This window comes from Acinonyx jubatus, chromosome C2, assembly GCF_027475565.1.
Source record: "Acinonyx jubatus isolate Ajub_Pintada_27869175 chromosome C2, VMU_Ajub_asm_v1.0, whole genome shotgun sequence".
In the NCBI taxonomy this organism is placed as follows: Eukaryota; Metazoa; Chordata; class Mammalia; order Carnivora; family Felidae; genus Acinonyx; species Acinonyx jubatus.
The window spans coordinates 6,450,771-6,478,549 of NC_069384.1; the positions used below are offsets into that span (position 1 = coordinate 6,450,771).

The window sequence follows — 27,779 nt, forward strand, 5'->3', positions numbered from 1 at the left end:
TCAGTTGTTTAAAATGTTGAGCATTTCGTTCCTTTACACATACTTGTGGAGATTAAAGGAGTACTTCTCATTTTTAATTTTTAGATTCTCCATCACAAGACCATGGACAAAGCAGAAAGGTTTCCAGGAAAAGGGTCTGCTCCAGTGACTCAGACAGCAATTCCAAGGTGAAGAAGAAGTCCTCAAAAGCCAAAACGCGACCCCTCAGGACTCCTCGAAGAAGTGCCAGCACCGCCGCCGGTAAGATCAAGCTCATGAGCGACGCGGAAGACGGCAGTTCGGGCAGCGTGTGCACTAGAAGCCGACACGGGAGGAAGAAGCCCGTCCCTGCCGCCTGTGCCTCTTCGGCCCCGAAGATGGGGAGCGATTCGGAGGGAGCCGCAAGCTGTGAAGTGCCGGACGAGCCGTGTGCTTGCGGAGGGGGCCCGGCAGGCGGCCCTGCGGGTCCGGAGGGCCACTCCGACTCGGAAGGTGCGCGCAGTTCCGAGCGCGGGGGCAGGCGCGCCCGGGGCCCCAGGGCGGACGGGGCGCCTCCCCAAACCAGGCATTCCTCCGCCGGGTCTTCAGGGGAAGAGTCGAAAAGCCATATTCCAGGGGGTGAGACGGGCAGGAAGAAGGTTTCCGCGGAGGCCGCTTCGGAGCAGAAAGCGGCTGCGGAGCCCAGCTTCGAGGAGGAGCTGAGTTACGGGCTGCGCAGGTGGAACGGCCGGCGGCTGCGGACCTACGGGAAGGCGCCGCTGCGGGGGGCGGCGGCGGGGGCGGGGGCGGAAGCCGAGGCCGGGCGCAAGAGGCTGCGCCCGGATCCGGGGGAGGCGCCGGGAACCGCGGCGCGGGGGGCGGCCCGGGGCGCGCGCGCCCCCAGCCCCAGGTCCGCGTCCGAGCCGGCCTCCGCCACCGAGTCCGACGGGGACTGTGCCGACGACGCGAACACCAAAAAGAGGAAAACGAAGGGAAAAGCAAAGGCCGCCGGAAAAGGTAAAGCCTGTGCGGCCGCCGCGTCCCGAAGCGCGCGGCGGCAGAGACAGAGCAAACGGCCCAGGTTGAGTGTGGACGATAACGACTGGGAAGATCTGGACTATGCAAAGTCGAAAAGAGGGCTTCGGCGCTCGAAAATAAAAACGAGGAATCAGGGCAGAAGGACCGTGAGATACCACGATGGGGATGATGACAGAAGCTTAGAGAACGGGATAGATTTTGATGATTGCACCTTATGACCTTGAGAGAAAACCAGTTCATTCGAAGAGGAAATGGACTGGAATTTATGGTGAAAGCTGGCTGTTGAAATTATTTTTTGTCCTACAATTCAGGGAATATATTTATATTTTTCTATGAAAAGTTATGAATGTGACTAAATCATGACTGTTATTTTTATTTGCACTTGCTTGCCTTTGTAGCAGCGTTCAGCACAGGTGCCAAAATATGCTTCATTTTGGGGGCAGATCTACTTTGACAGTATTGAACTACAGAGAGCAAGGATTTGAAGTATGTTCAACACTAGACATCCTGGTTGTCAAAACCAATAAGCATTACTTTCACAGTAGCAAGTGTCATGCAGTCATTTGCTGAGTGCGTCCAGAGGTGGTAGTTTCTAAACCCTGTTCTGTTGTCGTAGAACAATTTCACCCGTGGCCTATGTTTACAGATTCTTCATAAATATTATGTGCATACTGACGGATCGATCATGGGAGGTGTAACCATGATTAGTAGGCGAGGTACCTACCACTTTTTTTTTTTTTTTTTTTCCCTTTTCTTTTCTTTCCCTGGCTACTTGAGCAGAATGCATTATACCAGATTTGGTCATTTTCATTCAAATGGTTTCTCCAAATGCTGTTGGGTCTTTTCTCTCTTTTTCTTTATTTTTAAGGAAAATGTCATCACTTTTATTTTATAAACTTGAATTTATAAAGTGCTGGTAAATTATTTTTTAAAATGTTTGGATTGTATATTTTAAACCTCGAAGGCCCCAAGCATAGCCCTGGCATTTTCTTTTAAATTGTGCACTAAGAGAATGCTATATAATTTGTCTTTCCGAGATCTCCTGATTTCTATGTAAGGGATTTAACCAAAATCTTGGTCTTCCATAGTCTTACTCTGTGAAATAGAGGAGTTTGTGTGCCTTAGATTTAGGAAAAGTGTGTTCTTTAATAGAGTGTACAGGGCCAAGAGAGTATTTAAATTATACGTAGATTTCCCCCCCCCCCCCATTTCCATTGAGATTGTAGAGTTCAGTTTTGTTAAGAGTGCAATCGCAAATCTCATCTATATAGGGAAATAGTTCAATGTCATTCTCCACCTCTCTGTTTTAGCTTACTGCTGCCATGTGCAATCCCGAGCATTCTTTGCGGGGGCAACTCAGTGCATCTTTTGTTAGTGACCCCTAGTTTAAGAAACTGTCTTGTGTTGTGGGAGAAGACTTTTGGAATCCATTCAAAGTGAAACTTCTATCACATCATCAAATACCATAGTACACTTATTTTTGAGCCAAATATTTTTGCTTGATAGGTTGTGCTACTCTGTAGAGTGTAGGTGGCCATTCCTAGCTTGTTTGTGCCTGAAGATGGACTTGATTCCAATGGTTTACATATTTCGTAGCTGAGGAGTATGTTGCAGTACTCCTACCTCTGTTATTTATTGGCCCTGTGTTTGGTGTCAGACAAAATTAATCCTCTTCTCCTGTGTATGCTTAAGGTGGCAGATACGGAAAAGCATCAGACTCTGGTATCAATGTTAGAGAATGTTCTTAAGTTTGTTACTTTTTAGTCATCTATTCTATTTGACATGGTAGAAGGTACTTTCTATTCTGATGTAAGGGGAAGGGTGTTTTTGGACATCACCAACCGAGACAGCTGGGATACCTGTCTCTCCTTTGGTTGTTTGGAGAGCTGTCGCCGCTTCAAAACTATGATGCTCCTCTTCTCAAAGCTTGTGTTGAGGGTATAGTACAGAGAGTGATTCAGGAGAATTGTCCTTGACTATTGACCTGAAGAAATTAATGGAATGTTCTTTACTTCCCTAGTTTTAAGAAATGGTGATAGATGTCATTTCCATTAATTTATTTAAACTCTTCTTAAGCTTCTCTGTTTTATATCTATTCTCAGGGTTATAACTCCATGTTTACCATCATCTGCAAAAAGGTACCAAAAAAATCCATAAATAAAAATATAGAATACACTCTAAATCTATCAATTATTTTGTAAGGTGATACTTTGATCATTTAGGCTTCATCGGTAGAACTATTCTTAATCTTTTGGCCTGAGTTAACTGGTCATAGATTGGCTGGTCAACCAATTACTGATTTTTCTTTCTGTCCAAAATGGTTAGACCTTTGTATATAGAAAGCAGTGTTTTGGTTTCATCTGGGGAAAAAAAAAACCAAGAATTTGTCCTGGTGACTTTGAAGGCATGGTTGACAGTGGTAGCTTCTCCAGTTCTGAAGTAAAACTAAGGGATTATAGTGAGAATCATTTTTATGGGTTTTTTTGGTCATGGTGCTATTCCTAAGGTTAACTTTGAATATGTGACACACACTCCTAAGTACTTTAAGGAAAATTAATAAATAATTAATAGTTCAAAATGTTTACATTGAGCACTAGAACATGTTTGACTTTTTTTCTACTTTATGCGAATTGCGCAGGGATTTAATGCACGGATGTACTTTAATGTGTTTGGGATCAGTTTGTATTTTCTTGTGAAAAAGACAAAAGGTTGCAAATTGAATGTGAACTGATCCAGAAGTAAGTGCTATCTGGCTTTCCATTGCACTTGAAGTAACTTGATGGTGTACATGAAAACAAACCAGAACGAAACTACTGTGGTCGTGTATGTCCAAAGCCCTATGATTTTATTCCTTTATGGTTGGAAAAAGGTCTGTGGTTATCAGACTTGATTTTTGATTCCTTCTAAAGTATTAAGGAAAAAAGATGTCAAACATTTAAAAAATAGCTGAGGTTTAAAAAGCATTTTTTTCGTATCATACTTATTTTAAAAGGGTATACTGACAATGTGTAGTAACTTCTGAATAAAAGGGAAAGTGTATCCCATTTTCAGATACTTCTTAGGGTGGTCGTTCTCCCTTTTTTATTTTTAGGGGAAAATCTCTGATTAAATCCTTTCTCAATTTAGAAATGCTTGGAAAGAATGATAAAGCATTTATTCACAGCTTCTCAGTTACAACATAAGAGTTTCTTCTAAATAGTAGAGAGTCGTACCTAAAAAAGCAAATTAATTTTATAATATGAAAATGGGGAGAAGAATTTCTGTTCGGGGAAAAGGCACTTCAGAACCTGGAATTGCAAATGGAAAAGGAGATCTGAAGCCAAAAGAAATGCCATCTTGAAAGTATTACTGTCCCTAAATAATAAGACCTGTCACTGAATCTTCACGCTCCATTGGTTAATGACATCTTAGGTAAAACATTCTTAGAAGCCTCCCTACTTAGAAGGGTTCCTACTACATCCCCTGTCCCTCTCCTAGCCTTTTAAAATAACCAGAACACAGAATGTATTAACTAAAGTGTAGTGCTTTAAAAAACCAAATTGAAAGGATTTTAATCTCTTTTGTCAGTGCACATTGAACTTGATCGTGCCGCTTGAAAACAATGAGGTGTGTGTGTCAGTAGAATGCAAGAGTGTTGTTCAAGGCGCTCAACGATATTTTTAGTTTTCCTTCCTACTCTACCGTATTGTTTTTTTTGAGTAACTTTTAAATGGCTAGAACAGGTCGGGTGTGCCTTGCCCTTTATAGCTGAACTATCAGCTCCACCCTTTTTGTCCGTATTAAGTCAGCGTATTTACTTTCTCACGCACCTTGTAGTTGTCCACAAACACTTCAGCACCTTACACTGTATGGAACTTGTAGTTCAGTTATCTCGTGGTATGATGGAATGCACCAGAGCGCCTTCACTGCGGAAGAACTTTCCATTATTACCTAAGTCGATCTCTCAACTCCCGCTGTGGATAACAGCAAATAATAAAGCAGAAACCGTAAGAAATTTGCAGCTTCACTGTTTAAGACTGTCTTGATTCCAGTATTTGGGAACAAAGACCAAACCCAAGTATAATTTATCAAAGCCAGGGAGAAAATGGAACATTGTGGAAAAATCTAGTCCAACCAGATTAGCACATGCTAATACCACTTTGGTAGCTCAAAATTGTGAATTAATGGAGAGGATTAAAGTGTAAAGACTATAATGGCAAGGGCTGTGTTGTCTTTTCTCACGTTTTGAGTTTTTCGTAGCTATTAAACTGTAGATGTTGCCTTAAGGGTATGTGGGAATTCTCAAAGTTGAGAGATTTTTACCAGTTCCTGATAATCTGCCACGCTGGTTCCTAATACATTGTTAATTTGGTAGAAAAATATGAAGACCTTTTCTTGGTGTCTCCTCAAGGATTGCTTGTGTGGATCTGATATAGGGACGTTGGCTGGGGCCAGTTATAACATCGGGGTCTTACAGATCTGCAGGCTCTCTGTCTTTGGCAGCCTGTAAGTAACTGTAGACTGTTTGTCAGGACTGATAGCTTCACTGAATTTAATTGTCAGTGTTTCCATATACTTTCTGGTCATACTTTAGTTTTTAAGGTAATTTGAAGGTAAGTTTTATCATTTATTAAAACCTCTGTTGGGAATTTGGGCTCCTAAAGAGGCTTCTGACTGACCCAGCTGGAACAAGACGGCCAGCTAGCGTTTGCCTGGACCACAAGCGGCCAGCCTGGCCTACGGGGATGTTTAGAAGTTATTACCCTTTTTGATCAGTGGCTAAATGTCGAAAGTGATCTTTCATTTTTAATATACTGAAGGTAATTTTCTAGGTGCTGATCCTCGCTTAGTCCTTGGACCATACGCACACATTCAGCTCACCTATGAAACTCTAACCGTTTCACTGGAGCCAGACAAAAAGGCAGATCTTTAGAAGATTTTCCACTCGCACGCAAGATCTTTCAAAACTTTAACTTTCTAAATAAACTCATTACCATGCCTGACTCTCGGTTGGTATCTAGGAACCAGTTTAATTTTTTTTAGTTACTAAAAGAGTATAATAAACTTAATGTTATCCTACTGACAAGTAAAAGGTTTTTTCTTTCCTTTTTAAAACTACTTCAAGCCTTCTAGCTGATTCATTCCATAAGGTCTGCAGGAGGCAGCCAATTTCCCTTGCAACTTATCTTTACGGTTTCTCAAACAGCTTACTGTCCACTTGTGATTAATTTCTCAAGCAGGCAGAACGCGGGGCCACACCGTGTTGGATGGGCCAGGAGGACTGAAGGGAGACTAGAGACAGGCTTGAAAGGGGGTTGGCGTGGGATTGTCTGTGCCCTGCTGCTTCTCTTCGGTGAAGTAATAAAGTAGTCGAAAACCAGTGTTTATTTCTGATACCCTCTCCTGCCAAACAGTTCGAAATGCTCTGAGAGCTATCTAAAGTTTACTAAACAGATAGATACAGGATCGTTGAATTCATACTTGATAGAACTTTTATCAGATTTTTAGAAAAAACTTGCAGTAGTCATCACAAGTCTTTGAGAATCGTAAGAATGACTGTCACCGGTTAACTGTTTGTTAAAGACGAGAGAGCTGTATAGCGATGAGCTACTCAGCCGTAGAGGCAGAACAAAACCAAGTTCTGTGGTGCCCATCACGGAGTGTGCTGCATTTATTCAACCATAAGAGTGACCAAGCTGGCGAAGAACAACTCTTGATTAGGGAATTATTTCTGACAAGCTCAGGATCCCATGTGGCCCCAGTGTAGAGGCTGACTTCTCAGTGTTAACCAACTCACCCGGAAAATAGAAGTGTTCCGTTCTGGGAGTTACAGGGAACACGTTAGTCTACGGTCATCCTCTACATAGACTTTCCCGTGCATGGGATCTTTTTGGAAACTTACGCTTTTGGAGGGATGACTATCAGTGACAAATGCTGTTTGTTTCCTGAGTTTTGGTCATTTTATTATCAGTGAAGGGCAGACAGTGAAGAAAGGGCATCTCAGACTGACTCTGTCAAAAGCCTTGCTTGAGGGAGGTGGTTGTGTTTTGCAACTAAAAGGTTTCTCCTCTGTGGATTGATAACCCGCCGCAGCAGCCACTGACCTCAGTACGTCAAAAGTATGTAAAATAGGCTAGCACATTTTCATTTTCAGACGTGCTTTCATCATCTTCCATTCTCAGATTTGTTTTTAATACTGCAGTTAAAAGGCAATGAGATTAAAATTTTTCATGCTTCTATAGCAGTGATGTGAAGTTTATTCTGGGTTTAGGAAGACAGTTTTGTATTAAGTATCATAATTGGAAATATGATTAGTCCTTAACACATAGAAGCTTAGAGATGCTTGCTTTGACTCAAAACGGATGTCTGCATCCAAGTTCCTATTCACCACAGAGCGTCTTAGAATACAGTGATCTGGGCGTTAGAATTAAAGTGGTCCCCCAGGTGAACTGTGATGGAGTGCTACTATGCATGCGCGTTTGCATGCACGTTTTCATTCCACGAATGAGGTTTTTGCCATCCCCCAATAGGGAGTCATTTATAGAAAGCAGCAGTGCCTCAGGCTCTCACTGCTCCAGGACACGTGACTCACCAAGCCCCACCAAGACCGGCTAGGACAGTTCGATTTGGGGGACTGTACTGACTGGTTAGTATTAAGTGATACTGTCCCATATGTATTGTTAGAGTAGTGGCCTCCAAAATTTTTAAGCTTGTACCCTGACCTCTAGATTGGACTTCTCTCTAACCCTGAATTATCCTGTATATATTTGTAAAAACGATTTGTAGTTTTCTCAAGGAGAGTAAAGCACTTTATAATTTGCCAAGTTCTCAGTAATAAAATTGACCCCGACTTATGTGTACATATTATTTTTTAACAATTTCCCACACTGTCACTCTTCTGTGTTCCTCAGATTGCTTTTATCTTCACCCTGTGAGCTTTCCACTTTAGGTCTGAGGCTAGAGCTACGGCTCCATCAAGCTGGAGTGGCTGTCTACACTAGCACGGACTCTTCTCCCCCGTCTTGACGCACTAACTTACTGGAAGTTCAGATTTTCTTAAAGTACTTTTAAAAGCCTGATCAGAGTTTCTTCAATAGAATCTTAACTGTTTTCCCTCATTTTGGATTACAAATAAGCACTTATGCAAACGAGTTCGTGTTAGTATTTTACCAGGTTCCTAAACGGTCAATATAGGTACTGCCATCAGTACATCAAAAAGGAATTCATTGCTGCACCTGAAGTCCTTGTGTCCCAAAGAAATTCTTAGTTGCGATAGGATTTTCTCCGTACTATCGACGTGTTGTCGAGATTGATCTGGTTGGCTGCTTTTAATGTTTTCAACGCGCAAATGGATGTGGTTGAGTGACTCTGGTGTGTGTCCTCATCCCCACTGTAAGTCGAATTTCACCTTAATTTTGTTACACACTTAGAAAAGCCTCATTGTCTGTCGTAGCATGTTAATTTGCCTTCTAGTATTTGCCTAACATTGACGTAATGTGCTGAGGGTTCATTTTGGATCGGGGGTTGCTTTGCAGAGACCGTAGTTCGCACCAAGCATTCCCGAGAAGAGGCTCTTCCGGGCAAATGCCCTGCTCTTCAGGCCGTTTGTGCAAGCGAGGGCCCAGAGCCCGCCAGGCGGTGCTGCCCAACGGGCCGAGGGGATGAGCTCAGGCCGTTCAAGAAGTGCCGTTTTTGCAATGCCTGGTGACTTCCGTTGAACAAAACGTGTTACCTTTAGAAATAGGATTTCACTGGAAACGCATATACGGCACCTAATTGGCCAAAGGGCCTGCTGCACTTGGTGGGGGGGTGGGGGGGTTGCTTTTAGGATAGCGGCTCCTCACCTGCTCCGGGGGAGCTCTGTCACGGGTCTTGGAGAAAGCACATCTTTGAAATGAGTGTCACAGAGTTAGGGCCAAATCTGAAGGGCTCTCCTTTCGAGAGCAGAAGACTTTTCCTCAATTCTCTACTCATGAACGTGTCAGTCAACAGAAGCCCGTTTTCACCTGCAACTCCTTTGCCCTTGGTGACGGAAGGGCAAACCTCTCCGTTCATAAAGGAAAAGCTGGGAAGGTTCACTGCGATAGAATAATAGCATCGCGTGATGGCCGACAGAACGAAATGAGCCCTTATTTTCTCGGCTTTTGTAGTGAAAGGGACCCAGTGGGAGAGAATGCAGATGTCAAGGGGGGGAATTCCAGTGATCTATAGCCTGTTCTAACCGACTGCTGACTGTCTGGAAACTTGAGGTGCGGTCCTGCAAACTCACCCCCCGGCAAGACTTGTGTGCCTTTTCGATGGTTTTAGGTAGTTTGACTTAATGGCTGCAAGACTGGATGGCCAGCTGATGAGGCCTAGCATTCAGGGGCTGATGCACTTTAGGTGCGTTTGAGATACAGGTTTTCCCACCACTGGCAAGTAGGGCGCTCCTGGGAATCTTTCCTAAGCCCCAACAGCATAAAGCAGAGACGCAACTATGCCATTAACTTCTATGAGAAAAAACTGGGGTCATATGCAGACCCTGAAAAATGACCCGTCAGGCTTCTCTGATACCTTAGGACACGCTAACATGCACAAAGTCAGCGGAGGTCAGGCCCAGGTGCTCGGACAGTTCCAAGAGCTCTGGCAGCGGGGGAGGGGGCTTGGTGGGCGGTGCGCCTCTGGAAAACGTTGCTGTCAGAGCCAACACCGAACGCTGTTTGTGCTTTTCAGGCTTTTTCTTTCTTTCTTAGTGTTTATTTATTCTTGAGAGAGAGAGACAGAGCGTGAGCGGGGAGGGGCAGAGCGAGAGAGGGAGACAGAATCTGAAGCAGGTTCCAGGCTCCGAGCTGTCAGCACAGACACCGATGTGGGGCTCGAACTCACCAACCGAACCGTGAGATCATGACCTGAGCCGAAGTCAGACACTTAACGACTGAGCCACCCAGGCGCCCCTTTTGGCTAGCAAAACCAGGCAGGTCTGTTGTAAAAGCGAGGTGACATCACGCAAACTTCCAAAAAGTGGAGAATGTCTGTACTTCTGCCCTAGAAGTGCACTGATCATTCCTGGATTTGAAATTTGCAAATGCAGCTTTGAGACCCAGGCAGAAATAAAAAGGATGTGAGCCCACCTAAGCTGGTAGACGCAGAGCAGTGGGCATAACATCATGTGACTTGGTACAACTGGGACGGATCCCCAGCCACACCGAGCCAAGTTGCTTTTCCTTTTAGTCTTGCCTTTTGACAGTGGGGCCCCTCCAGTTTGTAGCTCTCAGCTACAGCAACACCTCCTCAAAGGGAGCTTTCCTTGCCCTTTCTAGAAGGTGTCCTCATGGCTCCCAACACTTTTTAGTCCTTACAGCAACTAGAGTTCCAGGTATAGAATTAGTTTGCTTTAGAATCCTTATCCTGATCCTCTGGATGCCTGGCATATACCTTGCTGAGAAAATATCTGAATAATAAACGAAACCAGGATTTAAGAATTACAGTTAAATAAAATGCCCAAATAGTTGAAAAAATGGATCTAGGATTAAAACCATATTTTAGCTCTCTAAAATGAATAGGCAGTTCCTTTTTATCTGCCGGTTCATGTTTTTTTGACTAAAGGTGTTGGAATTAACACTTTCAGGACTGTCTTGAAGCAGAGCTGATAACCGCGTCGTCATAGTCATGATGGCATTGCTTTCTCATTTAGGTTCCAGGAAAATTATTTCAAAGCTGATTGAATATCCTAAGCTAGTTCGACATAGACTTTTAGACACAATACCAAAAATTTAGTGCTTTATGATGCCACAGGTACCTTCTCAGAAGCCTGGTACTGTTTTAAGTGACTGTTCTCTTTCCAGATTGGAGAGTATACCTGGTGGCATACTACTCAAGACTTCCTTTTGTAGGTGTGGAGGTGGGAGTAGTATCACTGATGATAATCACTTACGTTTTTTCCTTATTTGGCAGTGTGAATAGTTAAAAAAATTTTTTTTAACGTTTATTTATTTTTGAGAGAGACAGCGTGCGAGCAGGGTAGGGGGAGAGAGAGAGGGAGACACAGAATCCGAAGCAGGCTCCAGGCTCTGAGCCGTCAGCACAGAGCCCGACGCGAGGCTTGAACTCACGAACCACGAGATCATGACTGAGCTGAAGTCGGACGCCCAACCGACTGAGTCACCCAGGTGCCCCAATGAGTAGTTTTAAAACTTCCGATCTGGGGATTTGTTATTGAGGAACATAAGCAGCGGTAAAGTCTTGTGTTGCAAGTGTTTGCATTTATGTGAACTTTCACTCATTTTTCAGACTCTGTTCCTGGAGACAGAGAACCCAATACAAAAGTGAGAACGTGTATGCAGCATCATCAGGATGCAGTGCAAATGCCTCGTGAAATTCTGAAAGCAGAAATGGTACCTGAGAAAGTTCCCCGTAGATGTGCTACTGTGGCTGCAAATAAAATAAAAGTAGGAGTAATCTAAAGGAAAAGCTTTCAGGACCAGAAAATGTCTGGATTAGAAAGAGCAGCAGAAAACTGCCCCATCCAAGTGCGGCTGCTGTGGCTAAGGAAAAGTTACCGAATGTTTATAAAGAGGAGGATACAAGCATAAATTCAGGAAGTGAAAAAGAACCAGAAGGTATTAATAGCACAGCGCTTTTCTTAAGGCGTTCAGATCCTGGAAAGAAAAAGCACAATAATGACTAGGAAAATGTAGGAGTGATTTGAATTTGGATTCAATCAGAGATTGTATCTGATTGGACACAATCAGATACAAATAAACTGGCAGTTGCATTCTGCTCCTAGTTTGAAGTTAATCCCTTGTTGGCACTTTCTGAGGAATTTTCTTTTCTTTTTAATGTTTATTTTTGAGAGAGAGGTAGAGTGTGAATGGGGGAGGGGCAGAGAGAGAGGGAGACACAGAATCCGAAGCAGGTTCCAGGCTCAGAGCTGTCAGCACAGATCCCTACGCGGGGCTCGAACTCAAAGGCCCTGAGATCATGACCTGAGCTGAAGTTGGACGCTTAAGCAACCGGTTGAGCCACCCAGGCGCCCCTCTGAGGAATTTTCTAAAAGCCATACTCCGGTGGGTCAAAGTGGGAGGAAACCTTCCTTGCAGTGGGCTCTTGCACAGAGACACATAACAGAGAATCCGGGGGTTGGGGGGTGTAATAGATTGTGGAGCCCGTAGTGGAGAGGTGGAAAGAAAAGGACAAATGGCCGGTCACAAGATTATTCCTGTTCAGAAAGGAAGGGTCTTGAAGAAATCTCTTGGTTCCTTAGAGGAACATAATGGAAAGTGTACAGGGTCTGTACCTTCAGGGACTGGAAAAAAAAAATGTCAAAATCGCAACCTGATGCTAATTTTAAGCCTTTTGCATTAGGGAATAAAAATTTAGACCACCATAGCTACGGTGTTTACTAAAGTAAGAGGGAAAAAATATTAACGCGTGTTTCAAGAGGAAGTACCATGGAGCCAATTTGACTTTTGAGCGAACCAAATACCTAAGTAAGATCCAGTCCCTGCAATTCACAACCTCACAAGTCTAAAACAACTTAAACTGGAAGGACCTGGGGATTGAATGATGTGGAGGTTGATGATCGAGTTCTGAAGTGGAGTGTTGGAAATGCGCAGTTAGTAAAAACCCATCAATGTCTTACTTTGTTTATAATCTTGGAATTTGTACTGAATGGCGACCACTTGATGTGACTAATTCAGGGAATATATATTTTTCTATGAAGGCTATGAATGTGACTATCACAACTTCTTTTCCTCACTTTTCCTTTCACATAACTGCATTTACAGTGATGCCAAAATGTACCTCATTATGAGGCAAGGTCTTAGTTTTAACCAGTTAATAATAAAAGGTATAGATTAAGATCAAAACAGTCATATTTTTGGATAGTGACATCCTCTTAGGTTTCTTTTCAGCACCTTAAAAATCAGTACTTTGTGAACACTTTGAGCAAATTGGTTACAGTTTCATCACAACAAACTTTACTGGCAGCATGTGGGCTATTTCATTGTGGCCTTTGCTAGGATTAGAAAATCTGATCTTGATACTATAAAGAATTTCTTTGCGATGAGGTTTAATTTGTTGTTAATAGGTATTTGTTGAAATTAAGATCACCAGATTAAATGAACGCACTGTTAATCTTAACATAGTAACATGCTATTGGAGAAGCGAATTGTTAGAAGCAAGTTGTTTTCCCATTTAAAAATATCTGTGAATATTAATATATGATTTGCATGTGTAAATCTGAAAAAGTGAAATATAGAAACCTATGGGTTTCTATTCCATCTTCATTAAAAGACTAATGTAATGCATATATTTTGGTTATACAGACAGACCCAAGTGTCTAGATTACTTGAGAAATTTGTTTGTGGTTGCATGTCTCCTTAAGAAAAAGGCTTTTTGTCGTTTATTTTCCTCTCTCTTAGCATAAGCCAGAATATTTCTAACCTACAGAGTCTGTGTCCTTTGCTCTCTGTTTATAGTGTACTTTCATCAGAAATACTGATACCAGTATCTTGTTACTAGTACAGGTGAGAAAGGGAAGAATTCCTAATAAATTGCTAATATTTTTAGGTGCATGGGGTTTGATTTTTGATTGCTAATGAACTGTTTAAACCTATTTCCGCTCCCATATTTACCCTTAATTTTGTGGAAATTTCTTATTGGGGATGTTATATCCTTAACAAATACCATAATGTGAAAATATTTAAGTCTCAGTTAAGACTATTTTATGCAAAATTTCTTGACAATTTCAGTGTAATCAAAGAATTTGTTTTGAATTTATGATGTTCTCTGATGGGCTTAATTTCCGCCAGTACTTGAGACGGTGTCACCAGCGATCTTTCCAAATGGAATCTCTTTGCTGAATTAGTATTTAAATTGAACATATCTTTGCCTTTTTAAAAAGTGCTTGGCCTAAATTTATTGTAACTGCATGAAATAAGCATTTGTTTAAAACTTAACATTATTGTAAAACTCTCTGAAATGTATGCAGAATTTAAACCATGGCCAAATGTATTACCCTACTCCTAATTTTAATCAGCTTTCTAGAAATGATTTCTTCATAATGTAATTGTAAAAGCAAATCGAGCTTAAATTTTACTGGTTAAAAATGGCAAGTTACTTTATTGGACAAAAGGATTAAGTCACAGTGATACCCAAACATTCTTTTTATTCTGCAATTCAGTCCTTCTCTAAAACAACCCACCCGTATAAATGCAGCTTAAAAATACCACATTGGTGGGGCACCTGGGGGGCTCAGTCGGTTAGGCGTTTGACTTCAGCCCAGGTCCTGATCTCACGGCTGTGAGTTCAAGTCCCACATCAGACTCTGCTGACAGCTCAGAGCCTGGAGCCTGCTTCAGATTCTGTGTCTCCCTTTCTCTCTCTGCCCCTCCCCTGCTCATGCTCTGTCTCTCTCAAAAATAAATAAACATTTAAAAAAATTAAAAAAAAAATACCACATTGGTAATCTTACTCCGTAAGTACACCCAAACTTTCCCAAGCTCTTACGGGATAGCACTTTGGTCATTCTTTATACTGAAATATTCAAATTTTGCTTCAAAACCCAAACATTTATTTTGCTGGAATGTGTAAAACCGCTAAAACTGATTCAATGTAGATGCTTTTGTCGATCGTATTTCTCCACGTCTTAAAACAAGGTATTTCTAGCAGCTTCCTGAGATTTGTTTGATTACCTCCAGAGGTTCCGCCTGCCCCCAAACTAGTACTGAACTCTGTGCTTCTCGGCAGCATTCCAAAATGTGAGCAGTGCCACGTGTTTTCAGTACGACTACGTGTAGGTGAAGGGTCTGTGTCGCTCGCCACCCTGGACCCCGTCACTTAAAGTGTCCGCAGTTGCGCCTCGCGCCCGCCCGGAACAGTGTCCGGCGATGGGTCCTCCGCCGCGCCCCGAGGAAAGAGAACCGGCTCGAAAGCAACTGCACACTCTGCTTATTCGTGAAAGGCTACTTAAAGCGAAAATAAATTTTGTATTGGAAATGGCCACGTTTCAAAAAAAGTAACTATTTTTGCATTCTCATAAACTCTTTTAGATCGGCTTGACAATCATCAGCTTTTGAAGTGTGAATTCTTATTGCCAGAGTAAAAGTCGCATTTTATACCACCACGAAGCGCTGTATTTCTTCCCGCTCTCGGTCCGCAGCCCGGTGCTTAATACGGCAAAGCGCCTCCAGGAGGACGGACTCGGGGTGAGGGAAGGAAGGGCGGCTGAGCCGGCTTCTCCCGGGTCGGTCACCGGCCCAGGCCCCACGCCGCGGGCCCTGCCCCCGCCGCCGGCTCGCCTCTCTAGCCCGCAGTCATCAGGCCTCTCGGTGCCGCTGCGGACACAACCTGCGGGAGAAGACGCTCGGGATTGGCGCGGCCTCAGGCACCCGGCGCGCGTGCGCGGGGGCGTGGCGTGAGGGCGGAGTTCAGGGGAGCGGGGGCGGTGCAGGGGGCGTGGCGGCGCGGGGCGCATGCGCTGAGCCGGCGCGCCGCGGTTAGCCTGGGAAGGTGGCGGGGTGGGTATGGCGGCCACGTTCTTCGGAGAGGTGGTGAAGGCGCCGTGCCGAGCCGGGACGGAAGACCAGGAGGAAGAGGAGGACGAGAGGAGGGAGACGGCCGAGGACAGGGAGGTGCGGCGGCAGCTGGCGCGGAAGAGGTGAGGTCCTGGGCGCAGGACCCTGGGGCTTGCGGCCGGTCCGCAGCCCCGCTCTGCCTGGGGCTCGCCCGGCACAACCTGCCCGGGGTTCAGCGGGGGGCCTCGGCGCGGCCGGCAGAGCCAGACCGCGGCCTCGCTGGGCCCTCCCTCTGCGTGGACTTGGGGGCACTCGTGACGTGTTCCCGGGCTGCGGTGCCGTCGCTGGGCCCCGCGGTCGTCGCGTGTTTGGTTCGTGGACTTAAGACAGCTCTCTCAAAAGCCTCTTTATCCTCCGCCCCACTCTTCGTTAGCATCGGTATCGGCAGCAGGTGGATGATCTGTCTCTTTAAAAACACAATTATTTCCAAACACACATAGGTTGGAGAAAGTAGTAAAGTGACCCTTCATCCCTACCCAGTCATGTAAATTCAGCAGTTAATGAAGATTTTGCCGCATTTATCTCCCGCCACCCCGAGTGACCATAGCCTTTCACCTCGACATTTTTCAGAATGCACCTCAAACGATATAGGCACTTTCTTGCATATGCTGTTATAACCCCTAACAAAATTAATAATTCCTGTTACCATTTAATAGTCCGTGCATGATCAGATTTATTCAGTAATCTCAAACATGATGTTCACAGTGTGTTTGTGTAAATCAAAATCCTGACAAGGTCCACACATTACCTTTGGACTTTTCTGTCTCTTGAGATGCCCATCATTTAGAGCAGCCCCTTCTCACCCGTGCTGAGAGACGTGTCCTGTAGGGTGTCCCACACTCTGGATTTGTCTGATCTAACGTGTGTGTCCATTACCTGCCTTTCCTGTAAATGGATGTTCCTTTTAGAGGCGTGGTCAGGTGCAAGTTCAATATTTTGCTGGCAAGAATGCTTCCGCAGTGGTGCTTGGTGTTTCTTGTTGCCGACTGTGACCCAGTCGTCCCACTTTTAGGGATGCTAAGATTGATTGATTGGTCAGTGGGTCAGGTGGATAGCCTGATCTTCATTGTGGAGTTCTCCGTGAGTTTTGCATCAGGTGGTTTTATCTGTTAGTTATTGTTGCTCCAACCTGTTGTTTCCTTTCAATTGTAATTATATTCTTTATGAGATTAGAGTTTGCATGTTACCTATTATTAGACGTATTTATAGTACCCTTTTTCTCCTTATATGGTGCTAAGTGTATTGAAGTTGTTTTAGTTTTGTTTTTTGTTTCTTGTGTTAGGGAGGTGCGGCTCTTTCGAAGACAAACAAAAACATCTTTGGAAGTTTCTCTGCTGGAAAAATATCCTTGCTCCAAGTTCATAATTGCTATAGGAAATAATGCAGTAGGTGAGTGGAAATATGTTAGACTGAACCTTTTGTTGAAAGAGCAAAATCCAAAGTTACTTATTGCTTTCCATCATAAAAGATTTCAAATGTCTGTTACTTTTTTAGAAAAAGTCATAGCAGAGTAACTTTGTATCTGAGTAAAGTCTATGCCTCCTCATGTGACACCAATAAGACTTAAAGGAAGTGTTCTTGGGGCTCCTGGGTGGCTCAGTCGGTTGAGCTTCCCTTATGGCTCAGGTCATGATCTCATGGTCTTGTGAGTTCGAGCCCCGAGTCGGGCTCTGTGCTGACAGCTCGGAGCCTGGAGCCTGCTTCAGATTCTGTGTCTCCCTCTCTCTCTGACCTTCCCCTGTTCATGCTCTGTCTCTCTCTGTCTCAAAAATAAATAAATATTTAAAAAAAATTGTTTTAAGTATTAAAAAAATAATAATGAAAAAAAGAAGTGTTCTTAGCTCCAGGAGGTTGTAAATTCTGGGAACTGGGTTTATAGTGTGTTGAGGTATCCAGATTTCTTTAGACTCCTGGGTCTGTGTGGGGCCGACTTGGAGGGACAGAGGTGGCATGTGTACGTGGCCCCCTTGTACCAGTGGTTCTTCATGGTGTTTGAATTAATACAAATCGTGCTCTTGATAGCACGATGAGAACCCTAAAAGTAACTATGATCGCTCACAATTCTGAGCGTTCTGTTGCTAACGTTTTTGAGCCCTCAAGTTTGAAGGCCTGTTCATGGATGCCTGCATCTGATAGGTTAATGTTAGCACAGAGCAGAGTTCGTCCAGAACAATGTACACGTGCACGTGCACAAACCTGTGTAGTTTTAGCCAGTTCACAGGCTGGGGGAGAGCCTTCGGGGTCTCCAGTGAAGTAGACCCCTTGCCCTGTAAGGTAGCCCCAGTGCTTGGAGGACATCGTTAGGTACATGGTATATAACTACGGACTCATTGACGTAAAATGCTCCTGGCCTGGAATTTTTCCGCAAGTGGTACATTGTGACTGTGAGGTAAAGTCCGACAGTAAACCTGTGTCCTCAGTTCCTGCCTCTAATCTGTATTTGGGGGCAGTAGCCTTTAACTTCCTGAGGCCTCAGTTTCCTTTCCTGCAAAAGGGTGGTGTAAGGTCAGTGGTCTTAATGGCTCTTGTAGCTCTAGAATTCTAGGGTAACTTGGAACTGTTCTTTACTGTAGAAAATGCAGCTTGCAGAACCAAGCACTAACTCAATGTGAATTGTTTTTCACAGCATTTTTGTCATCATTTGTTATGAATTCAGGAGTCTGGGAAGAAGTCGGTTGTGCCAAACTCTGGAATGAATGGTGTAGAACAACGGACACCGTACATCTTTCCCCGACGGATGCCTTTTGTGTGTTTTATCATCTAAAATCGAATCCCTCGGTATGTGGGGATTGCTCGTATGCTTCAGAAGTAGTTGTTTAGCATTGTTCATGTGGTGTCCGTTTGAAGTCCGTGTTCCTTTACCTCTCCTGTTGGGCTGAGGAATTCTGCCTGTAGGCAGTGCTAGTAAGCACTCTTGTTTACGTGAATAGCAACAGGATATATACAGTGTGTTGATAAAGTTCCTAGGAAATTCGGAGATCGCTTTGGTAGGAAAAAACCATAAACAGTAGACATTCAGACCTTGCGCTCATTCACAAAATTCTCTCAGCGTGCAACTCTTAAGTGTGCAAAACCGTGTTCACTCTGAGAAAGCAGGGGGTTGTCCTTTGTTGCTGTGTACCCAGTGTTCAGCAAATGCCTGGTTCATGCTGGAAGCTCCATTAACGTTTGCTGAACAAATGGAAGCTGTATGCGTTCTCAGCACAATTCTCTGGACATCGAGCTTCTCCCCTGTCCTGATTTGTCCTGATTTGTTAAGTCCGAAAAGTCATTCTGGAGCTGATGCTAAGGAATTTCCTCGTGTCCTGTGCATTTGAATCCTAATCTTGGGTCCATTCAGAGGACACGGCCCAGTGGGCAGTTTGAGAGATGAGTCAGGCAGATGAGGTGGCCAGGCAGGTGACGTGTGTCCCCACCTGCTTGTCTGACTGAGTCCCGTTCCACAGCTGCTGAACACTTGAACAAGGGCCAGGGCAGGGGTCCCAAACAATGGAAGAAGTCACTAATTCTAAAATATTAGAATGTGGCTTCTTTCAAAAGGTAAGGGTTCCACATGTTAGCCTTTTAAAATGTAAAGTTTGATTTTGTAATACTTAACTGTGTTTTTTTTTAACATGTAATCCAAAGCTATTTAAGTTTATGTGAGGATTTTTATACACATCCAGCATTTATAGGAAATAACGAAACTAAGCATGTTTTCGATTTGATCTTTAGTTGGAAATATTTCACTTTAGAATGGGTTGTGAAGGTCAGGTAGGAGAAATTTCTGTCCCTTCGTCTGGTCGTACCATTTATCACTCAGCTCTCTCTTGATTATGCAGAACCTGCGTGTGTAGTTCATTATGTATCCAGTCTTTGTCTTTTCCCCTATCACCAGGCACCGTTTCCCCCCCCCCCGCCGTGCTTCCCTTGGGTAATTAAGTGTCAGCATTTCTGGCAATATTTTAATGGATGTTGTTGAGTTCAGTGGATAATATCATTCCATGAGTATTAATAATCAAGAATCCATCATTTTATGGCATGGGGTCGTTACAGATTACTTCATTTTGACCATATGGTTTGGAACTTGGTTTCTAAAATAATACCATCTTCACAGGCACCGGAACCATTCTAGAATGCCATTTGGGCTGAGGTGCTGTCAGGCTATCATTCACTCTGATAGCTCCTAGTGTTTGTGTAATGCTTACATTTTATAGTGTTTACGTTTATTTTGCATTCGGTCTTCTTGATGTGTGACCCCCCAGAAGGGCAACAGGACTGATAATGCCTGTGCTGTAAAGAAGATGCTGGTAGCATTTACTGGTAGTATCTTCAGGGTCTCCGGTGCGAGCTCTTGCGGTCACTCTGTCGCTGTGTACCTTATTCTCGTGTTAAGTGCCAGTAGTGGCTTGATTCTTAAATTTTAAAGATAAATGAGTAAGCTAATAGCAGTGCAGAAAGACACGTGTTGTCTAAAGGTTATATTAGGATTCAAATGGTAATGTAAATGATGATAGTTTGAGGTGTGTGTACAAGTCGTTTGACCTGACAGAATACTTGGAATGTGATTTTCCAGGTCTTGCTCTGTCAGTGCAGCTGCTATGTTGCTGAAGACCAGCAGTATCAGTGGCTGGACAAGGTAAGAGAGAAATGAAGGCTGGCCTGTGGTCACACCGAGTGACGTTTCTTAGGCGTTCTGTATCTTGACGCTTGAACCTACATAGCTAAGTACTGGAACAGGAGAAGTCTTTGTTGTTGTTGTTTTTTTTCTAAAAGACATTGTAGCAATCTATTACAAAATTCGAAGAATAAACACTCATTTAACAAATGTAATCAGCAATGTGCTGAAGATTGTGGGTCATAGAAGCCTAAAGCATCTTGTGATTCTTCCCATCCACCGTATTGTGACCTTCGAAAGAGAAACAGGCCACTGACAAGAAACGGAACCGGGTCATGGCCAGGGGCAGAAAACAGCAGTGCTGACGGTGTTGGCTGGAGATGCCCCGAGTTGGGAGGCAGGAAATGGGTGTGAGCTGGATTTAGGGGGTTGGCACCCAGCTGCTGCTTGCTCCAAATTCCAAGATATTACATCCGTTTTTCTTAGCATTGGGACACATTAATTGAGGCTTCATTTTGTGGGAAAATTGTGCACATAGTATGTGCCCAATAAAACATTTTTCAGGGGCACCTGGGTGGCTCGGTCGTTTAAGCGTCGGACTTCGGCTCAGGTCATGATCTCATGGTTCGTGGATTCGAGCCCCGCGTCGGGCGCTGTGCTGACAGCTCAGAGCTTAGAGCCTGCTTGGGATTCTGTGCCTCCTTCACTCTCTGCTCCTCCCCGTTCATGCTCTGTCTCTCAAAAATAAATAAATGTTAAAAAGAATTAAAAAAGAAAATCATTTTTCAGTAAAGAATTTAGGAGTTTTAGAGAATAATCATGATTCTGGTAGTTGCATATTATTATTATTTTTAAACAATTAATTTATTTTTGAAAGAGAGAGAAGAGAGGAGCGGGCAGAGAGAGAGAATCCCAACCAGGCTGTGCATTGTCAGCGCAGAGCCCAATGCAGGGCTCAAACCCGCAAACTGAGATTGTGACCTGAGCCGAAACCAAGAGTCAGATGTTTAACCAACTGAGCCACCCAGGTGCCCCCAGTTGCATATTATTTTTAAAGGAAGTAGGTCTCATATATATCTTAGTAACATTTCAGCTTAAATCTCAGATATATTTTTGTATAGCTGTTAAAATTAAATTCATTAGAAATAAGAAATTTGGTGTATGCCTGTTTCAGACCAGTTTGGCATACTTAGAAACATTTATTAAAAGTTATTAAATACATTTTATTAAATGAGGAATTATTTAAGAAGGTCTTTGACCCTTCCCATGATCCTGTATGTGATTTTGTGTTTTGTACCAATATTTGTTTTTCTAGGGAGAGAGTCCCTAGCTTTCCTCAGATCTCAGAAGGGCAGGAAACTGCTGTGTTAATTCGTGTTTTTTGATTTAAGTAGGATGACTGTTACGTCAAAAATATTTTATTATTTTTGTACTGCAGAGCACCTTTTCTCTTCCAGACTTAAAAACCTTTTTAATCAGTATTTTTTTTTTTTTCCTGCGGGACACTCTTTGGGTCCCCCTACTGTTTGGTTCATGTCAGCCACAAAATCCTAATAATCACACATAGTCTAACAGAGTGCTCAAGTGTGAATTCAGACTATAGGTATTACAGGGAGGATGATAAATTAGGCCTTGTGAGTAATGTTGTTTTTCTTTTTTTTTAATTAAAAAAATTTTAAATTTATTTTTGAGAGAGACCGTGCAAGCAGGGGAGGGGCAGAGAGAGACACCGAATCTGAAGCAGATTCCAGCCTCTGAGCTGTCAGCACAGAGCCCAATGTGGGCCTCGAACTCATGAACCATGAAATCATGACCGTGCCGAAGTCAGGTGCTCAACCAACTGAGCCACCCATGCACCCCAGTAATGTATCTTAAATGGGATGTACCTGCTGACAGATGTATATTGTGTTAACTATTTTTTGTTTGTTTACAGATCTGTGATATGATGAAATTAGGCTTACAAATCCTTTATGACACATAGAATCTTTAGTTCTGTTGTTATTGTTTGAAAAGCCATTCTCTTTTCATAAAATATTTTCCAAAGTGGCCTAAAGTCTCCTTTTTTTTCTTTAAAAAATAGCTGCTTTTTTTGGGTTTACATCACCATAGATTTTAAAGGCTGGAAGGGTCCTTGGAAATTCATGAAATACAAACTTGGGAGGAAATAAAGGTCTAGAGTGATTGAAACTTGCCTACAACCGAAATAGTGAACTTAATCATTTGCACTGATACAGCACTATTATGCATACAACTTGCAGCTTAGAAACGTCTTCATTAGAAAGTGTTCTAGAACACATCAGTACATGGATTAGAGAAAGGGGATCGCTTCCTTTTGCTGATAGACTCCTATTCTGAAGGTAGCTTGCAAGTAAAGTCGTGTTTAGAAATAACCTCTCTTAGTCGAGATCTCATAGTCAAGTGGCAGGTCCACTCTCCGTGCCAGTCCTGGTTATCCCCGCAGCTGCTCTGGCCGGTGTGTTCCTGACTTCCATTTACTACAGGTTGCAGTTCCCTCAGGTGGGTGGGCAGTACTGTCGTTCTTAGTTCACAGATGAGGACAGTGACGTAGAAAATCACCAAGCTAGACCGTGACAGAACCGAGATCACGCCCAGGTGAGGGGTCAGCAAAGCACGTACTGTGTATTTCAGTGGACGCCTCCACCTCGCAAGGCACGGTGAATGGTGTTGGGTAAACAGTTAGAGGCATGTTTCTATTCCGCAACAAAATTAGAGATGTCTTTTAACTTGGGGTCACTTTTGCTAGGTCTTTGGCTCTTGTCCAAGGAAGAACATGCAAGTGACTGTGCTCACGTGTCGACATGTTACTGACTATAAAACCGCAGAATCTACCAGCAGCCTCCATTCTCCTTTCCTGAAAGCCCTAAAAACAGAGAATTTCAAAGAGCCTCCGTGCTGTTCACTGCTAGAACAACCAAATATTGTGCATGATCTTCCTGCCGCAGGTGGTATTAAAATTTGTAATATTTACGTTACAGCTTATTATTGTTGAATTGGTTATTTGACCGTTGGAGGTCTTTTTAAAGTAGTTTTTGATGATGACTGATACCAGTGTTCTGCTGTTTGTCTTTAATGTCTGCTGTTGCTAGTAGGTTGTGTTCGATGTGAGTTTTAACATTTTCCAGACACACAGTTCCCACGCGAGAGCAGCTCAGAGTTCTTAATTAACTGCCAGGCCTCAGAGTTGCTCTGTGTCTTTTTGGTCCGTGATAACTCATCATGCAGGCCAGTGTTAGATGTAAATTGTTGGTGCACGAAAAGTTGGTAAAGTATGTTTTAATTGTCGACATAGAAGTCTCCAGAAACTGAATCGTAGTAGTATTGTCAATATTTTATTTTTTACTCCTGTTGTTAATTATACCCTAGCATCGTGTCAAAATGAGATTGTCAGTTACTTTTCAGTAGCTGATATGTTATATGATTGCTATTTGTTAATAAGTAAGAGTTTTTTCCCCCTGTTAAATGTTAGGTTTACTAGAATAAGTGGCTAAGTATTTTACATTGTGCACTATGTATTATTTACTTTTAATTTATTATATGCAGCAAAATTTTAATCTTGAAGTTACTTAAGATGCGTCTCTGTTTTCAGGAAATGCAAAATAAACTGTTTATAAACGCAAGAAATTACTTAGGAAGATAAATTAGCTTTGAAAGAACATATGCATTGTAAGGGGTTTAATATGGCAGTAAACACTTTGATTAAGGGAGGCAACAGAGACAACTGTTTTTAAAAGTAGTAGCCTTTTTTGTATAGAGATGTTTAGTTCAAAAATCACATAGTAGAAGACTTCAATGGTTTTTTCCCTTGTATGACTCATAGTTCTGAGTTACTGCCAAGTGTGGAAAATCCCTGCGATTCTGTACTTGTGCTATACTGACGTGATGAAGTTAGACCTCATTACAGTTGGAGCTTTTAAGCCTGTCCTTTCTTCCAGAAGCTTGAAAGGTTTGGTTAAGGTAAGGTTTTCACTCACTGACTTAATAGCTGAGTTGCCACGAACTTAGTAACAGGTGTGAATTTCTGGTACCAGTGCAAAACCCAAGCAACACTTAGAGATCCTTTTTTCTCAGAATAAAGCTTTCTAGTCCGGCACGTTGAGTGGGCCCGTCACCCTCTTTTAGATGTGCTCCTGTAACTCGAGAACTGTTTTCCCACTTTCTCATGGTAGATCCTTGCAGTGTATGGATATAAATCCCAGGCGGCTATGTAGAAAGATGGTTTCACTGTTCAGGAAGTTTCTGTAACTAACTCATTTGGAAGGTTGTAATGTTTAAGAAGGCAGTCGTGAGCACAGCAGGGATCAGATTATCAACGTTGATTCACTTAATTTTGCGTGGGGCTGGCTGCTCTCGGTGCGTGTGTCGTGGGCTCTTTCCCCAGGAAGGTTCGCGCTGGGACGTGTGCACAAGTTTGCCTGTGGTTGCTGGTAGTTGAGGACCCCGCCCCCCTCCTGTCCCCGAGGGGCTTGCTGAAAGTGCAGGGACCCTGGTGAAGAACTTCTCTCTTACAGGGAAGAGACTGCAACAGTGTTCACAGTGCAAGTCCTGTTTTATTCTAGAATGGCCATTGGCGTTAAGACACCTTTTTGGGCACGTTCTGTTGGGGTTAGCTCTTAAATTAGTTTGCTTGCTAGGTGGTCAGCTCCGTGGGAATGGACCGCGTTTCTCCATTTTGGTACCCCCCCCCCCCCCCACCGTCATGTACCTGGCATGTAGGAGGATGCCCGGTCGTTTGTTGAATTATTAGGAATAAAACCGGAAACCGAATGTAATCCAAGCATGATTTCAAATTACTGGGAGTCATGAGCACCACTTCCAGAGCACATACTAATGGTTCGTGTCTGTAGTCAACACATAGGCTCTTCCCACTGCCTGGTGAGTGCGGGCCGTGGCTGGTCTGTCCCTGCTGTCGTGCCCAGCCTTGGCCCGCAGGTGGCGGAGGGGGCAGTGGCACAGGCGACTGTGATGCCAGTCAGGGCAGGGGAGGGGGAAGGAGGGCGGGAGAGGAGGAGGGGATGAGGCTCGTTTGGGGTGAGGCTGGCACTTTGGTTGGATCTGAGAGATGGATGGATCCCCGTGGGTAGTGGCGTGTGCAGGGGGGCGTGTGCAGAGGTGCGTGCAGAGGGGTGTGCAGGGGGTGGCTGGGAGTGCAGAAGGGGGCAGGCTCGGGGCACCTTTGAGGAGGGTGGGGCAGAGTTGGAATTGGGGGCGCAGGGGTGAGAGAGCTCCCGTGGGAGAGAGGCCGGACCGGTGTGTGTGGAGGCCGTGTGGCACCCCCAGCGGGTTTGGGGCAGGGGGAGGACATGCTTAGATGTTTCCTCTGCGGGAACACGGAGATGCGCTGTCGCGGTCAGGTGCTCCGTTGATGTCCTGAGCCTGTGGGGTTGGAGTGGGTGGGTTCCTTGTAACCGAGTTCTCCATCTCCCCGTATTAACAACTTTTTTCTCTTCTTCCAGAATATTCCCCAGAGCACAGAGATACTGAAGAAGTTGATGACAACAAATGAGATTCAGAGTAACATTTACACATGATTCCAGAGGTGGTTTTGTACAGTGTTATTACCCACCCGTTCCTTTAAAGGGAGCTGCGTGTCCCGTTTTGTTGGTTCCTTTTTTTCCAAGGGGGTCTTTTGAGGGTGTTAAAACAGAATAAACTTATTTTAATTCATTGTAGTTTTAGTTCCTTTCTTTGGTGATATAAGCCAGATGTTTTCTTGTATCCACTAGGTGGGAGTGTTGTTTTTTATTTGAATATTTTACAGTAATATAGATTTTTAAAAAGCCACAGCTAACAGGTTTTATTAATACATAGGTATAGTTACTTTAGTGCAAAAATTCTGTGTGATATTTGAAAGTTGATTGGTGATTCTTAGTATGTGAAAAGTTGTATTTTATGGGTTTTTTTTTTTTTTGCGTGTATGGGTAAAAATTGACAGGGTAACAAGGTTCTATATTTGCTCAAAATGAAACAAAAAGAAATGAGCATTTCCTCACTTTTCAGTACCACCTGACGGTGGCCTCTGCGCAGACTTTTCCGGGCCTGGTACAGCTCCCACTGTGCCGTGGCCCCAGCACCATGGGGACTGCCGTCGTTAGGATGTTGGGGGAGTCCTGAGCTCCATGTAGCTGAGCCACGATGTAAGACCACACACTAAACTGCATTGGTGAACGCAGATTTTCAAATGTTGGAGTTGAGAAATGCTTCTCATCTCTTTTTCATCTTCTTAGTTACGGAATCGTTTGTATGTTATGGATTTAGACCGCGTCCTTACACCTTCCAGATGGGCTGGGGTGGGGACATGGCTCCCCACTCTCACTGCCCCTGGCCTTGCGTGCGGCGCATGTGAATGTGCCCTTGTGTGGGACGTTGCAGTATCCTCCTTGTTGCAGAAGTGGATGCATCCGTTCAGAAGTGTGTTTGCAGAGCCCGATGGTGGCTTTGGGGTCTCGTCTGGAGCCTTTTCTTGCACTGCAGGTTAGTGTGGTAACGAACACAGAGCGACCTTAGAAATGAGCAAATCCCAGGCCGTCCCCTACCGGCTGTGTGGCTGTGGGTAGATGCCGTAAGGCCCTTGGGAGCCCCAGTTTTCTCATCTGTAAACTGCAGATAGAACCAGAAAGGAAAATTAACGAGTTGATGGAAGTGTGCAGTAAGCGTTTCTTCCTTCAGGTGTCCGTTTTTCATCTGCTCAGTGAGGAAGAATCTATCTGCTTGTGTGGTTGGGTGGTTGTAAATATAAACATACAAAAATGGCTTTTGATGAACAGGAGGATGGTACTTCCGCGTGCACACGCCTGTGTGCCTGTCCCGAGGGTCCCGACTGCCCGGTGCAGCCAGGATAGAGCGACAGGCACTGCCCTCCCCCCCACCGTCCCTTCTCAGTACTGCATGCCGAACTCAAGAACCACGATTCTTGGCAACGTAACGGCCAGGAGTGGTGTAGTTGGGGGAGGTGTGCGGTGAGTGGTTGGGTTCATCACTATTGGGCGGGGGGCTTGTAAAACGTTCCTTACTTTGCACTGAGATTCATTAAGAGTAACTCTTCAGAGACCTAGAATCTGTCGTTCTATTCATATGAGTAAGTCACTGATGTGAATGGTGGTGGTTTCTGGAGAAGAGTGATCAGGATGAACCGAAATGGTCACCTACGATGCTGACGTCTCTCTTTTTAATGCCAGCGGACACTCCTTTCTGAACCGTATTCAAGTCCTGTGATCTTTAATTTGGGCTGGGGAGCGGGGCAGAGAGGAGGATGTGCCGGAACGATGAGGAGAGAGCGTCCGCACTGCCGGCCGCCCACAGCCCTGGTTGTTCAGGGTCCACGCGGATCGCTCACGGGTGCGCTCCCCGCAAGGTGCCCTCAAGGAAAGCTCAGGTGAGGCTTGCTCGGGAGCCTGCAGCAACAGGAGGCGCTGTCGCCTGTCGTACCTTCCGCAGGGTGTAGCGTCTTAATGTCATTACCCGACTTCAGAGTGTCTGGGTGCTGGGTGTCTGAGCTGCGGGCCACCACCCCTCACGTGAAATCCGGTCGCCACAAACGTTTTTGAGTGTGAAAAGCACCAGTGGCTCCGATCTGGTGACCTATTTAAGGAACCCTCTGATGCTGCTGAAATCTACTGTTTATGGCCACAAAT

General features: G+C 44.1%; 2 protein-coding genes across 4 annotated transcripts in view; both read left to right on the forward strand.

Moving 5' to 3' along the window:
• BRWD1 (bromodomain and WD repeat domain containing 1) overlaps positions 1-15,079 on the forward strand; it is a 130,192-nt gene extending 115,113 nt beyond the window's left edge. Inside the window, exon 41 of the mRNA XM_027041600.2 lies at positions 85-15,079. Coding sequence (XP_026897401.1) covers positions 85-1,214 — 1,130 coding nt within the window. The 3' untranslated portion in view covers positions 1,215-15,079. The remainder of the gene's footprint in view (positions 1-84) is intronic.
• Positions 15,080-15,435: 356 nt separating this feature from the next.
• On the forward strand, positions 15,436-25,808 carry PSMG1 (proteasome assembly chaperone 1). Of its 3 annotated transcripts, XM_027041601.2 has the most exons (7): positions 15,437-15,613; positions 16,813-16,919; positions 18,157-18,308; positions 20,086-20,148; positions 22,892-23,090; positions 23,966-24,102; positions 25,602-25,808. In XM_027041601.2, the coding sequence occupies exons 1-7, from the start codon at positions 15,480-15,482 to the stop codon at positions 25,674-25,676; spliced, it is 867 nt and encodes a 288-aa protein (XP_026897402.1). In that variant the 5' UTR covers positions 15,437-15,479; the 3' UTR covers positions 25,677-25,808. The 3 variants fall into 3 exon arrangements, with proteins under 3 accessions (XP_026897403.1, XP_026897402.1, XP_026897404.1); XM_027041602.2 differs by lacking the exon at positions 20,086-20,148 and having other exon boundaries at positions 15,436-15,613; XM_027041603.2 differs by lacking the exon at positions 16,813-16,919 and having other exon boundaries at positions 15,490-15,613.
• Positions 25,809-27,779: the final 1,971 nt, after the last annotated feature.

What these genes read in the sequence shown, in the direction of transcription:
- PSMG1 (XM_027041601.2), top strand. Translation starts at nt 15,480, where the DNA reads ATGGCGGCCACGTTCTTCGGAGAGGTGGTGAAGGCGCCGTGCCGAGCC. An exon ending in ATCTAAAATCGAATCCCTCG is followed by an intron (nt 18,309 to 20,085) that starts GTATGTGGGGAT and finishes GTGATTTTCCAG; the next exon opens with GTCTTGCTCTGTCAGTGCAG. An exon ending in GCATGATCTTCCTGCCGCAG is followed by an intron (nt 23,091 to 23,965) that starts GTGGTATTAAAA and finishes TATGACTCATAG; the next exon opens with TTCTGAGTTACTGCCAAGTG.